At 44.0% G+C, this 13,410-nt stretch overlaps 1 protein-coding gene across 1 annotated transcript in view; it reads right to left on the reverse strand.

Moving 5' to 3' along the window:
* Positions 1-13,410, reverse strand: part of plce1 (phospholipase C, epsilon 1) — a 63,887-nt gene that overhangs the window by 2,045 nt on the left and 48,432 nt on the right. Inside the window, exons 10-32 of the mRNA XM_018761086.2 lie at positions 12,395-13,076; positions 12,030-12,212; positions 11,812-11,932; positions 11,489-11,663; positions 10,857-10,973; positions 10,607-10,743; positions 10,056-10,294; positions 9,423-9,484; positions 9,057-9,222; positions 8,605-8,712; positions 8,371-8,487; positions 8,016-8,174; positions 7,417-7,546; positions 5,939-6,060; positions 5,700-5,817; positions 4,979-5,110; positions 3,801-4,076; positions 3,518-3,681; positions 2,853-3,114; positions 1,437-1,555; positions 1,073-1,201; positions 753-953; positions 163-327 (exon numbers count right to left, since the gene is read on the reverse strand). Of these exons, the coding sequence (XP_018616602.2) occupies positions 163-327; positions 753-953; positions 1,073-1,201; positions 1,437-1,555; positions 2,853-3,114; positions 3,518-3,681; positions 3,801-4,076; positions 4,979-5,110; positions 5,700-5,817; positions 5,939-6,060; positions 7,417-7,546; positions 8,016-8,174; positions 8,371-8,487; positions 8,605-8,712; positions 9,057-9,222; positions 9,423-9,484; positions 10,056-10,294; positions 10,607-10,743; positions 10,857-10,973; positions 11,489-11,663; positions 11,812-11,932; positions 12,030-12,212; positions 12,395-13,076 (4,084 nt within the window). The remainder of the gene's footprint in view (positions 1-162; positions 328-752; positions 954-1,072; positions 1,202-1,436; positions 1,556-2,852; positions 3,115-3,517; positions 3,682-3,800; positions 4,077-4,978; positions 5,111-5,699; positions 5,818-5,938; positions 6,061-7,416; positions 7,547-8,015; positions 8,175-8,370; positions 8,488-8,604; positions 8,713-9,056; positions 9,223-9,422; positions 9,485-10,055; positions 10,295-10,606; positions 10,744-10,856; positions 10,974-11,488; positions 11,664-11,811; positions 11,933-12,029; positions 12,213-12,394; positions 13,077-13,410) is intronic.

Genomic DNA, 13,410 nt, shown 5'->3' on the forward strand with positions numbered 1-13,410 from the left:
ATATAGGAAAAGGTTGTAGATCACAGCACCAGGTCAGTGTAAGTTCTCCTCGGTACAGGTAAGTTAACGCTGCACACTACTGGACTCCTCGCTGTAGGGTGTGTGTCTCCGTTGAGTTACCCAGTACAGCAGTACATCACACCCGGGCTGCATCCTTCTCACCTGCTGGATGATATCTTGGGCTGTGCTGTGGCGTGGTGCCTTAATCACAGTATGCGGCTGCTCGGGGGACACATCATGCACTTGGACCAGGAAGGTGTCGTCCTCCGCTGGGAAACTGGCCTCCTCAGGCCGCTCCTGTGAGCAGGAGTTCCTCTCGTTTAGTTTCTGTGGGGGGGGACACGGCTGTTAGCACTTTCAAGGTTAGCAACAACTGCACAAGCCCCACTCATGCAGGTCTCTCAAACCCCAATGATATAAGGGACAAAAGTTGCACATTGAGCATTGTCTAAGCAGTGCAGAATCACAGAATTAGCATGAAGATAAAGGAGTTTTTCCACAAAGACTCAATGCATGATCATTTTCAATTATCAGTATTAAACTACTGCAGCTATTACACAAATTAGCCAGTAGATGGCAATCTCTGCAAGTGACATGAAAAGCCAACGCTACCAGCATTTCAAATATGTACCATGTTGTCCCACATGAAAGTGTCATTAATGACACCCCCCCCCTCGCTCTCAGAACTGCTCAATCTCTCAATTTCCTGACATGCACTTGTTGAAGCTGACTCTTTGAGATTTGAAACAAACCTCTTCTCTGGTCCTCAAGCAGATCCTGCCCACATAGCCCTCCTCTGGGAACCAGCTGCCGACCACCTTGAGTACTTCTTCCTCAGGGGCCAAGCACCGCTGCTGCGGTGGCTTCCGGGCTTCGGTCCTCTCCTTCGACAGGGGCACCTTCTCCTCACACAGAAAATAGTCTGTGTGTGCAGCCTCTGATGGCAAGAGCAGCTGAGGGGAGCAATTGACATCACAGTATGAGGACAATTGCAGGCAGTGCCTTAATTGTTCATTTATTATTTATTTAGCTGACAATTTTCACTAGAAAACGGGTGCAAGGCCATACTCACAGAGCTTAAGAGCTGCCTGACAGTGGTCCTCTCATTCACGTTGACAACAGTGAAAGGCTCAGGACCCGGGACCCCATGCACGGTCACCTTGTGTTGGACAGCAGCCTGCTGCTCCTCTGTGCTGAACAGCTGGAACAGTCAGGGGATGGGATAATTTCATAGACATGATTGAAAGTGGAGCAAAAACAGACAAAACACTGCTGTAACTTTATTATTTCAAGCTAGTTTCAGGCTTAAGTGTCTCACTTAAACTTAATTCCTTCCCAAACAACAAGTTATTCAAGATATACTGAAATAAATGACAGGGTCAACACTGAAAAATGAACTTCCCTGACACAAGTGCCAGTGGGTAGATGGTGCTCACCACGGATGCAGGCAGGCTGTTTCCCGTGGGGTTCTCCTCCGTTCTCCGGCTGTATATGAAGAGGCTAGAGATCTCCAGTGGCTCATTGTGCTGGTTCCTCAGCTGTATGTGTCTGTATCCTGAAACGACAAATGTCAGGTTAACCAACCGTTACAAATTTTGTGAACTTCATGGATCAGATTGTTACAACTGAAGCTGTGTTCATTCAAATGTGTAAACTGCATAATCTATGCTCTTCGGAAGACCAGACAAAAAATTGTTCTGATACAAGATGAGCCTTACATTATGAGCTAAAAAATACCAATTTACTATTTTCTCTGAAGGACAAAAAGAAGTTCAAAGTCCTTTTAATGTAGTGATCAGCTTCTTCAGAACAGAGGAGTGTGTATTTGGTTTTTTCTTTTTAAGACACTTGCAAGTTTTGCTATTATGTTTGCTTTATGTCCACAACAACCTGGTTATCATAAACCTAACCTTTACTGTTCATTTAGTGGAACCAAGGCTTACATTTATGGCTGAAGAGTAACTCCTCGTTACATTATATTAAGCAGATGCTTGTGACATGCGGAACTACATACATACTACATACTTACTACAGTAAGCTACTTTCAATTACCTATTCATCCACACAATACAGTAACGTCCCCCACACACACTAAAAGAAATTTAGACACACCAATCCACCTGAAAGACGTTTATAAACTGTAGAAGGAAAACAGAGCACTCAATGTAAACTGATGCAAACATGCAGAAGGAGATTAATTCAAACCCATATCTGAGCCCACATCCTAGGTTCTGTGACACACTAGTGGCCGTACCACTTAGTCATACTGCTTCATTTGATAAACCCCAAATGAAATAAAACCACAGGGCAAAGACTTACAAATATCATCCAGAGTAAAGAGGTAAAGTAAAAGACCACAATGGATCTGCTCCCTGATACCTACAAGACCTTATCACTTGCTGTACACCACCACCACTGCCTGCTTGGCAGTCCCACACACAAGAGATCCAAAAGCAGAAAGGTTTTCAGTTCTGGCTGTGATGTTATGCAATGACATCCCTCTCTCTCAGAGCTGCTGAATCTCTCTCAACATTCAAGAAGGGTCTCAAAACATCTCTTTTGGACTCACTTCTTCCTCAATCTATGTGCTTCATAAACGTGTATAATATTAACAGTTAATTTAAAAAACTATATACAGCTACTCATGCAGTGCATATGCATAATGTTTAAATGGTGGCACGTGAAAAACTGACTAGGAATGTAGGTCCAGAGCTCTCCTCCTACTGACATAGTGCAGCTTTTGTATGGTTTTTTTTTTTTTTTTTTTACTTTGCAGAAAAGCATCTAAATGAATAAATGTAGATGTAAGTGGATCTTTGTATGATTGACAAAACCGAGAGCCTAACACCCACCTGTTTTGAGTGCTTTGATGGGCAAGATCCTCTGGCCAGTGACCTGAGAACTGTTATTCTCCACAACAGCAATGCGTAGGAATGCCATGTCCTCAAAGTGCACAAGGAAGACGAACTGTTCGTTCCACATGGGGTTGAGTGTGTTGCGGTGGATGGGCTTGGTACGAACGTGGCAGCTGTCTGCAGGCATGCCCAGCACATCTACTTCCACACATGGGCTGCCCGCTGCATTGCCGGGACACACGTTCTGGCCTGAGACCACCTGCCAAACATACACAAATGAGCTGTCACAGGAGTCTGGCCTGCACACCGTCACAGCAGGAAGGCCATTTGCTCCTTCTGTCAAACTTCAACAGTGAAGCAGGCTGAAAGCACGATAAGGCGCTGCCTCCCTCAAACTGACCGGCAACTCATAGGGAGTTTCTCCTGCCAAAGTGTCCGCACTGTGAAAACATCCCTCTATGTATACACAAGCAGATAAACAACTTCTCTTTTAATGTCTTTTTTCCCTATTTTTATTTAATGATCGTGTCATTTTCAACAATCTGAATTGAAAATGTGTTGTGGAAATTAAACAGCTAATGAGATCAACCTGTTAACCTTCTGCTATAAATCTTCCCCGCTGACAAGTTACTGTGTGAAAGCATATTGCAGGTTTGACTCACTGTGAGGGAGAAGAGGGTGGGGCTCATGCCCTCCATGTCCCTTTCCAAGGGGCAGAAGCGCTGGTACAGCGGGCAATTCCGGTCCCAGAGCATAGGAGGCTTCAGCACATAACCGCAGCCCCCATTGGCCTCGAACATGGCAGCGTTCAGCTGCATGGGCAGGTCTGTTGGAGAAATGGCACAACTATGTGAGAGGGGGCCTCATGTTTAGCTCACCTCCAAGTGAAGTTTCTTCGTCAAATCTGACCATATATCCCCCACCTCAATCCAGTGCCAAACTCACCGTCTGTCTGATAGTTAAGAGCCACCAGCTGGATTCCGTGTAGCCAGAATGTGAGAGGGTTCAGGTTGGCTGAGTCGATGCGTGTAGCAGCCGGGTATGTCCGCAGCAGCTGCCGCGTTGTGTGTTCCATCAGCTTCCGTGAGTAGCGACGGCACAACCGCTTGGCCGCATTTTCGTTTACTGAGGAGATGTGGTAACAGCGTGGTGTGCGGATGATAGTGCTTAGCGAGGGGGCTGCAGGCTCCTCCCAGCTGAACCGGGTGTTGTCCACGGTGCCTAACAAGATCAGAGGTTATTGTGTTTGGGTACGACATCAACGTAACACAAAGCGGTGATCATCTTAATATAATGTATGTGGGATTCTGAATGGACGTGAAACGGATGCCAATTCAAAAACATTCATACATGAAGTACAGAAAGATTCTCACTTAATCTGACAAACAAAAAATGCTAAAAATGCAAATAACCCCAATAATAATGGTTTGCCAAAATTTTTTGGAATCATTCTTAAAATATGACCTCCACAAAAGAGTACACAGAAAATGATTTTGGAGACACAAAAATAAATAAATGCTAGGGTAACTAACTACATACAGGATATATATCATTTCTATTGACTGTTCCCCTGAATAACTGCTCACTATTATATGATGTCTGTGGTCATGTAAGCAAACTTTTACAGCAGTTATACCAACTTATAACAAACAGATATGTAAACAGAGAGGCTCAAACACTGCCCTGCAGCAATTACAACAGCAGCGGAAACCAGAAGAACTAGCCATGTAAAACACTGCAATGTGCTTTAGTGAATTTCATGTTTCTCAGCTTTTCTCCTCTACTACTGCAACTGCAACAGCAATAGCTGGAAGCAGGGACAGTGATGGTTAAGAAAGTGGGCTGGTGAGCAATATGCTACAGGCTAATGTCTCACATACAGGCCCTTCCATCTTTATTCTTGTGCAAGGACCACAGCCCAGGTTAAATCAGGAAAACCCTCAGCTGTATAAACGCATTGCATGTAATATTGTATATTATTTAAAGACAATGTGGATGAAAGCATCTGCTAAGCAAGGGGAAAAAATGATAGTAATACTGAGAACAGGCTTGGGCCATGTTCCCATGTGGTCTCAGTGGGTGATCCACATGCAGAGCTCAGCGGGGCGCTGGGAGCACTCTACCTTTCCCCTGGGCACGGACCAGCGTCATGGCCTCCCCTGGGCTGGTCTTACCAGCGTTGTTCCCGAAGATGGACTTCCTGCTTTTTCTGTCTTTTCCCCTGCCAGAGCCCGACGGAGTGAGGGTGGAAAGGCCTGTTTCCCAGACACAGGCAGTGAAACATACGCGCATGCGCGCACGCACGCACGCACACACAAGGCCAGGCGCTGCCGTTTTCCCACTACAGCAAGTATTATCACTCTGTCTCTCCTTGGGAATTTTACACATTTTTGCAAAGCATTGCACTTTTGAATGTTGTACCTTAACATATGTTTTTTTTTCTCCCATACATTTCATAGCTAGCTGCAACAGATCAGCATGTAGTAAATCTCATAGGTATAAAATGTAGTTAATCTTTGGAAAAAAGTTGAATATACCTATTTAAACACTGAAAAATTGATACAGATAAAAATACATTGATCCCCTCTTCCAATGGGAAGTACAAGCAACCATGCAGTACAGCAACACTGCAGTCTATAAACGCTAGGTCAGGGTCCTTAGTCATAGTCACAAAGGTAAAGGCTGTGTAATTTTGTAAAAATCCACCTAATTCACAAAAATTAATAAGTTAATAGATAATCATGTAAATTAGTTTGTACAAAATTTGTCCAAGGCTGTCCTGACTCAGGAACCCCGGTCTTGGTGGATCACTGTCACCAACAATTGCAAAGAAAAGGCACAGACCTGGGAACTTGACAGCCTGGCAATATATGATGAGGTCTGAGAGCTCCTGTGCTATCTGTCGGCTTTCTTTCTTGTTCTGAGGAAGGTAGAACTCCTCTCCCAGTTCCATATCAAATATCTGCACATTAAAACACATTTAAAAACAACATATTAAAAAGAGCACACACTAACACCATGATCCTGAACCTAGCACCTTTAGAACCCAGATTTGTAGAGAGGGACAGTGTGTTAGACCATACCTTCCCTTTGCTCTGAGTCGAGTTGTCTCCTTTCTTTATCCTCTTGGGCATCTCGTCGTTGGACTCGTACTGAAACTTCTCCCCTGGGGACTTGCTCTCAGGTCGATCGTCCAGGATGTTGTCTATATTAATAAGGAAAAATGATCAGGATGTGGCTGGTATACTAATTCAAACATTATCATATAATCTTGTCTCTCTAATCTGTACATTTATTTCAGTAATGACTTCAGGTTTTTCTTGATTATTTTCCAGTGTCAAATACCCCCTCATTAGTCTACACATTTTTATCAGTACTATTCTTCCATCCTTCAATGTACAATAACTGAAAAAAAGTCAAGGCATTTTTGATAAGCACTTATGTCAAAGGACGCTTCGTAAACAACAGCATTGTCAGTTGGACCACAGCTGGGCTGCACCAAATGAGACTACTGTTAAATCAACACAGCTTGAAACACCATGCCCCTTCTTCAGAGCAACACATGGCATCAGAAAAGCAGCAGCCAACAAAAAAAAGTACTGCATTAAAATGACAAAGAAAAAAAGAAGGTTCTGCACCACTTTTTGTTGGCGGTGGAGTAATTATCCTGCGGAAGCCTTCTGTGAAATTGTCTATACATCTGGATGTCTCACAAGGCTCTGGCTAAATAGGGCAGACTTACAGTCCCCAGAGAGCAGCAGAAGTATTTCACTTTGAGTTTCAAAGCGCTAGCACAGGGCCTGAGAAACCAGATGTCTTTGTTTTCTTGCAGACGGGCTGCTGGGACTGCACTGCCTTTTAAAACAGAGCTGGGGCCTGTTTGCACTGCATTGCCCTGTTCACAACAGATCTTCCCGGAGCAAATACCAGCACTGCATTAAGACGCTGTGCTTTGTCAAGGTGCTTCAAACTTCCTTTCAGCCCCCTATTCCACTGCCCCCTCCCAATGGGACGTGATGAGCACTTCCTCAATGCCAAGTCTCTCTTGGAACAAGAAGACTATCCTGGTCCTTAGGTGCTTTGCTTATACCAAAATCTGAGGCCATGTAATGTGTGTTAAAAGCTGGACAAAGTGCACAAGGTCACAGAGCGTGCAGAAGGCCACAGGTCACAAGACAACTGACAGCATATACAGGAGGATTTACCTTCCAGGCTGTAAGAAGCTGTAGAAGCAGTAAGGACATCAGCTATAGAAGGGAAGTAAAAAGGAAAGGAAAAGAAACGGGACAGAGACACGGCGCTCCTGAGTAGAAGTCCCTCGACAAACATTTCACTGTGGTCATACAGAGCAGAAAGATTGCAGCATTCTTTACTGATAGTATGAAGTGGAAGAAGGCTAGGGACAAGTATTCAGTGGCAAGTTTCCTTTCCTGCCAGATCAGTATGAGTTAAGCAATGGTTTCCTGCTCAGTGCTGTAGCCAGATGGTGCTGAACAGACTGACTGACCATTAGAGACCCTGTTGGTACTTAATTTGAGTATAAAGGCTGGTGTTACCCTACCATCAGACAGAGATTCATAGTCGTAATCGTACTCGTCTTCCTCTTCTTCTTCCTCCTCGTTGTTGCTGGGGGAACTGGTGGACAGCATGCCGTTGCTGGCCTGGGCCTGCATGTGGGCCAGCTGATGGGCCTGGGGGCAGGGGGGATTTTTTATATTATTAAATTTCATCGTGCATTATATGTGGTACAGTCAGTATGCCATAAGTCTGGCTGCTAATGTAAAACATATACAGTATGAAACAGCAGATGTAGTAATGGTGATCACTTTGCAGTCTGAAGGTTGTTGGTCCAAACAGCACTCTAGCTGTAGTACCTTTGATTAAGGTACTTACTCTGAATTGATGTATAAATGGACAAATCATTGTAAAGTTGACTAAAGAAGGTATATTACCTTCCATAACTTCATCAGGAAAATAAAACAACAATTCATACATGTCATTTTTAGCTGCTTTTCAAATGTGTTAATCCAAAGCACCTTACATATTAACTACTTCAACATCAGCTATTTTGTTATTGAAGCAACTAAGGACAAGTACTTTTTCCCTTAGGTACAGCATCAGGCCAATTACCCCTATAACGACCTGGCCAGTGTGGCTCACCTTCTGCTTCAAAATGTCCACAGGGGCCTGGTGGGCTTTGAGCTTCTTGTTCTTCAGCAAGATCTTTCCTTTCAATTGCAGTGGTGAAGGGAGTAGAGGGTCATCAGAGAAATCGCTCTCGAACAGGAACTTGGTCACTAACTTGTTCCCAAACACTGTCTTCAAAGAATAAAAAGAAAAACCAGCAAGATAAAACTGGTTGTGTATTAAAGAGCATCTGTGCAGATGCACATAGAGACAAATTACACAGATTGTTATCACAAACACTGAAAAATCTCAAAGGAAAAATAAATGTACTCTGATGGTCTAGACAAAAAAATACAAAGCCTTTAAGCTCCAAGACTGAGGGAAATACCTTGAAGATCTCAGCCATTTTCCGTTGTTGAGGCAAGGAGCAATGATTCTCAATGGACAGGATGACCGGCATCTTTGAGTTTGTGAAGGCAGTGCGGTTCACTGCCTCCACCACATCCTGACCAAAACAAAACACAAGATAAGCTAGAAAATCCACATTTGATTACAAAAACATGTTGTGTCCCACTCCTGCAGCACTGAGATCTGACACTCCATTATAAAAACAAACCCTGACCTTAAAGGGGATCTTGGTAGTGAGTGTATGACCATGATAAATAATGGGCATTCCATCATCTCCATCCCAGCAGTCAAGTTCAACACTCCGGCAGCCCTGCAGCAATACCTGGATGACACCAGAGCAATGGTGGAGGGATTCAAAGACAGTACAGAGAAACAACTGAGAATTTGAATGCAGTTTTACAAGCTGAGTTTAACTTCCAAAATTCAAATACTGAAGTCAATCATCGGGAACATGGTGGATATAGAAAATGCAATTTTATAATGGTTGTACGAAAGTTAGACAATTTAATGTTTTGGAAAATAACCAACTTCAAGTAAAAGAGAATAGGCACTGTGAACAGACTTTGATGGGAATGGCCTTGAAGAACTCACTGATAACAGGAAACTATCAGGGAGTCTATTTAAACCAAGGGAATTTTAGGAGCCCCAGGTCAAGGTCAAGCTCACCTGACTGTAGAGCTCCACTGAGGACTCCCCCTTGAGCTGGTGGCCAGTGAGGTAGGTGTTGTGTGATGATTCAATATAATAGTAGGACAGTGGGTACCGGAGGTCATCTTCACTCACTTGAGACTCCTCAATTCTAGAGGCAAAGTTGTCCTTGTCCATCAGAAACCTACACAATAAGGAGAATATTACTGGATGTGCTTTTTGCCAGTCTGCTGAATTCATTACACAAACATCATGTTTTGATTAACTGAATGTACTGATCCAAAACCAAAACTGACAGGTCACGAAATGTCATATCTATCAAACAATTAGCATAACCACCAATGATAATTACACAATTTTTCACTTCCTCTTAACAAGACCCACCTGGCAAAGCCCTCAAATGACATCCAGCCCATCTGACGCATGCTTACTGATGGTTCAAATTTCTAAAACAAAAAAAAAAAATGCCTGTATATTATTAAACACCAGTAAGTTTTCAAAACAAAGATGGACTGTAAAGAGTATTTCAATAAAAAGGACAGACATACTACACATAATGAGTTATGTCACTGTACACTGTTTATGTATATATTTACATTTATTTAGCAGATTCTTTTCTCCAAAGCGACTTCCAATGAGCTCTATGTAGTGTTATTAGCCCACACACCTTATTCACTAAGGTGATTTACACTGCTAGATATACTACTTACAATGGATCACTCATCCATACATCAGTGGAACACACTGTCTCACTCACTCACACCAATATACCTGATCAGTATATCTTTGGACTGTGGGAGGAAACCAGAGCACCTGGAGAAAACCCACACAGACACAGGGAGAACACGCAAACTCCACACAGACTGAGCAGGCGCTGTGAGACAGCAGCACTACTTGCTGTGTCATCGTGCTGCCCCCTTTTGCTTTAAAGGTACGCTGCAGGCTACATTCACTGCAAAGACAACAACAGAACTATAAAGAATTGCTTTGGAGTGGTGGAGAATTATATCTACACACCTGGATGATGCTGAGGATTTCATCGTATGTGAGGTGCTCTCGTTGGCAGTTGACCAGGAAGTCATTGAGTTGTGGGATAGTCAGGCCCAGCACACCCAGTGAGGCACTCTCTACGCCCGTGCCATTGGTCACAATGCTGGCCGCAGCAATGGCATCAGAGATCTGCTTCTGATTGTCTGATATCTGCTCCCGAGTACGGATGAAGAGACCCAGGTCTGAGCCATTGCGTGTCAGGAGGTCTGTTAAAAAAAAAAAGTATAATCTGAATAACGCAAGCAAGCGTGTCTCAGAATTCTGCTTTCTGTTTTTGTTTTCTTCACTGAATTACACCCAAAAACAGTTATCCTGTTTGTCACAACCGGGTATTCAATGTCAAACTAGGAAAATTTAAAATAAAATAAAAATCACATTTTCGTTTCTTTTAAAAAATGGATATCAGATCCCTCAGCAGGTAGCTGGCCCAGCAAATGCTGAAAAGCTACATCACTAAACATTGATGACTGTCTGAGGAGGAGCAGGAGAAATGAGAAGGGAAAGATACAAATTCACACCAAGGTCAGGTTGCAGTCCAGTGATTCTGTCATCAATCTTCAAGCTGGTGTAGAGAGGGGCCGATTCAGAGGCAGAGCGACTGCAGGGCACAGCATAGGCATCAAACAGGTCCTTCAGGTCCTTCCGACTTCGAATGCTACAGGTTTGACACAGATAAATTTCCTTTACGTCCTGGGCAGTGATATGGATGTACATTCATGTAAGAATCGAGAAAAGTTCCGTAGCTACATTGTAGTATATATGTAATACCTGAATGACTTGAAGAGCTCGACAAACTCTGTGAAGCTCATGATGCTGTCTGATAGCATGAGGCTCTGAAAGCCCTTTAGACAGCCCTTCCCCCGACCATGCCAGCTCCGACTGGTTCTGGAAGAGCAGGTGTGAAGCACAGAGCAGGTGTAACTCTTACACTCACCCACCCCAACATGCACATAAAAATAGATACACAAAGAAAGAAGAAACCTTTGCTCTCTTAGCTTCTCTGAACAGGTGTATCTTCATCTAAAGACTGAGAGAATCTCAAATGTCATACTCAGTTTCTGTACTTCATATAGCCCAAATATGGACTCAGATTCACTGTCAATAATTTCAGTTGAAAAACCTCAAAGAGAGCCCTTGCATCAGTATCCAGGTAAATGACTTAATGGAGGGATCTAAGAAGTCTGATTTGAAACTCAGATCTTTGTATTCTGGTTTCAACTATCTTGAATCACCCACAATTCACATCTAAACCTTACATGGCATTAGTCACCCTTTCTATTCCTGTAGTCATTTTTACACTCCCAAAACCCTACAAGCGCACCTGTTGACCTCCAGTGCAAAAAGCTATCCAAAAATAGGTGCACAATCACACATAAGACTGCCAGGGTTCCACAACTCACCCTGGCTGGGCCTTAGTTGCAGAGGAGAGGATGGGAGAGGACTGGGGTCGGACAGGAAGGGAGGGAGAGCACATGCTGGTGCTGGAGGAAGCTGAGGAGGAGGAGGAGGCAGCAGTGGAGGCACCAGGGGTGGGAGCTTTACTGGCCGAGAGGGGTCCTGGAAGGAAGCTGTCTTCTACAGAGAAATACACAAATGACTAATGACTATCTGAAGAACAAAGGTGAATATTACTACTGTTTTTAAGTCACTCATGAATGCACTGTAAAGCAACTAGCCTGTAGAGCAGCAGTCCGATTCGTGACAACAGTTAGAGATCACTCACCTAGCTCCTGGTCTTGATCCATGCTATCAGATGGGTCAGAACCAGTCCTGCCCAGGGATTCTTTACAGCTCCTTGTTTTACGTGACACCATCTCATCATCGGTGGCATCCCCACTGTCACCCTGTGGGAGCCACATGGAACGATCATGGGTCAATCAAGAATGTAAGCACAACTATAACGAAAACTGCCTGCCACACAGCCAGCACACTGCTCCTAACCCGCATGAGGACCTTCTTTTTCTTCCTGGTGGCAGCAATGGTGAGAGGGCTGTTCTTCTGAACGCTGGGCTTCTCCACGCTTTTCCCTGAGGTGGCTGTGCCGCTTAACCCCATATTCCAGCGCCGTCCTCCAAACAGCTCGATGGCTTGGGCCAATGTTGGACCCTCATACTTGCTATCTTCCTGCAAGGATCAGCTCCAAAAAGTCAATCTAGGAAGAGTGTTTCTTTGTAAAGGAAAATCAATCACAAAGACTCTTGGGCATGACTTGTAATTCTTTCCAGGCCAAGGGCTATGTAAAGGTGTAATATTCATTGCATGTGATTATGAATCCAATGTGTTTGAAGAATTATGACTCACCATACCTGATAGAGGTTGACATACTGCCTTCTTAGCCACTGCAGTCTCTGATCGGGAAACTTCTTCATTTTCCTGATGGCACTTACTAGTTCCACCAGTCCTTCATACAGCATGCGGGCTGTGTATTTAGGAGCTACAAAGTGCAGGAGCTTGTTGTCAGTAGTGTTGAGGCCATACAGCAGGGTGACCCCGTTCTCTGCCTGGTTCATGTTGATCAGTTTGTTTTGCAAGCACACAGCATGGATGTCCACTCCCGAATGGCCCATGAAGACAGCCTTCACTACAGAGAGGTCCAGGAGACCATCAGTCAGTCCATTCAGCACTATCTGGCCACAGTACTGAGGCTTGCAGTGGGTGGGTTCTACAGTGCCCCCCGGCATCATGCTCTTCATTTTACCAGCGGATGAAGAACTGCTCTGGATCTTAGTCCAGGTCAGGGAGCAGTTGTCAGGCTGCAGTCTTAGGAAGCAACGGGCAGTAAGGTGGGACTCCTGGTCGTACCGGATGACAGTGGCCCCCTGCAACAGGAACTGATGGACATCAGCCTGGATGGAGAGGACGTACCAGGGAATGAGCTCTGTCCCATGGCTGAAGGCTTTCTGAGTCTCCTCAAAGCCCTGGAACTCTAACTCTTTTCCCTGCTCTGATAAGTCTCCCTCGGAGTCTGAAAAGTCTCCCACTATGAACCTTAAAAACAATTGAGAAGAATACATCAGGGTGAGAAAGACAAATATGCTAAAAAATGGCAATTTTTCTAAGTCACTTCTTTCCCGTCCTGAGGAGATTCACTACTTTGTGACTATAAACACCACGTCCAAAACTGATTTTTCTTCTAGCTGTGAGGAAAACAGAACAGTTTTCATCTTTTCCATGTTAACCAACAATGGAACATAATATCTCAAAATTTCTATGGAATATTCAGACAAGGCTGTGTTTTATTAACTGCTGAACCTCTGATTACACTTAGGCAAATGTGAATAATTGGAAAAAAAATGCAGCATGCAATAAAAGGTAAAATGTC

This window comes from Scleropages formosus, chromosome 24 (genome assembly GCF_900964775.1).
Source record: "Scleropages formosus chromosome 24, fSclFor1.1, whole genome shotgun sequence".
Taxonomy (NCBI): domain Eukaryota; kingdom Metazoa; phylum Chordata; class Actinopteri; order Osteoglossiformes; family Osteoglossidae; genus Scleropages; species Scleropages formosus.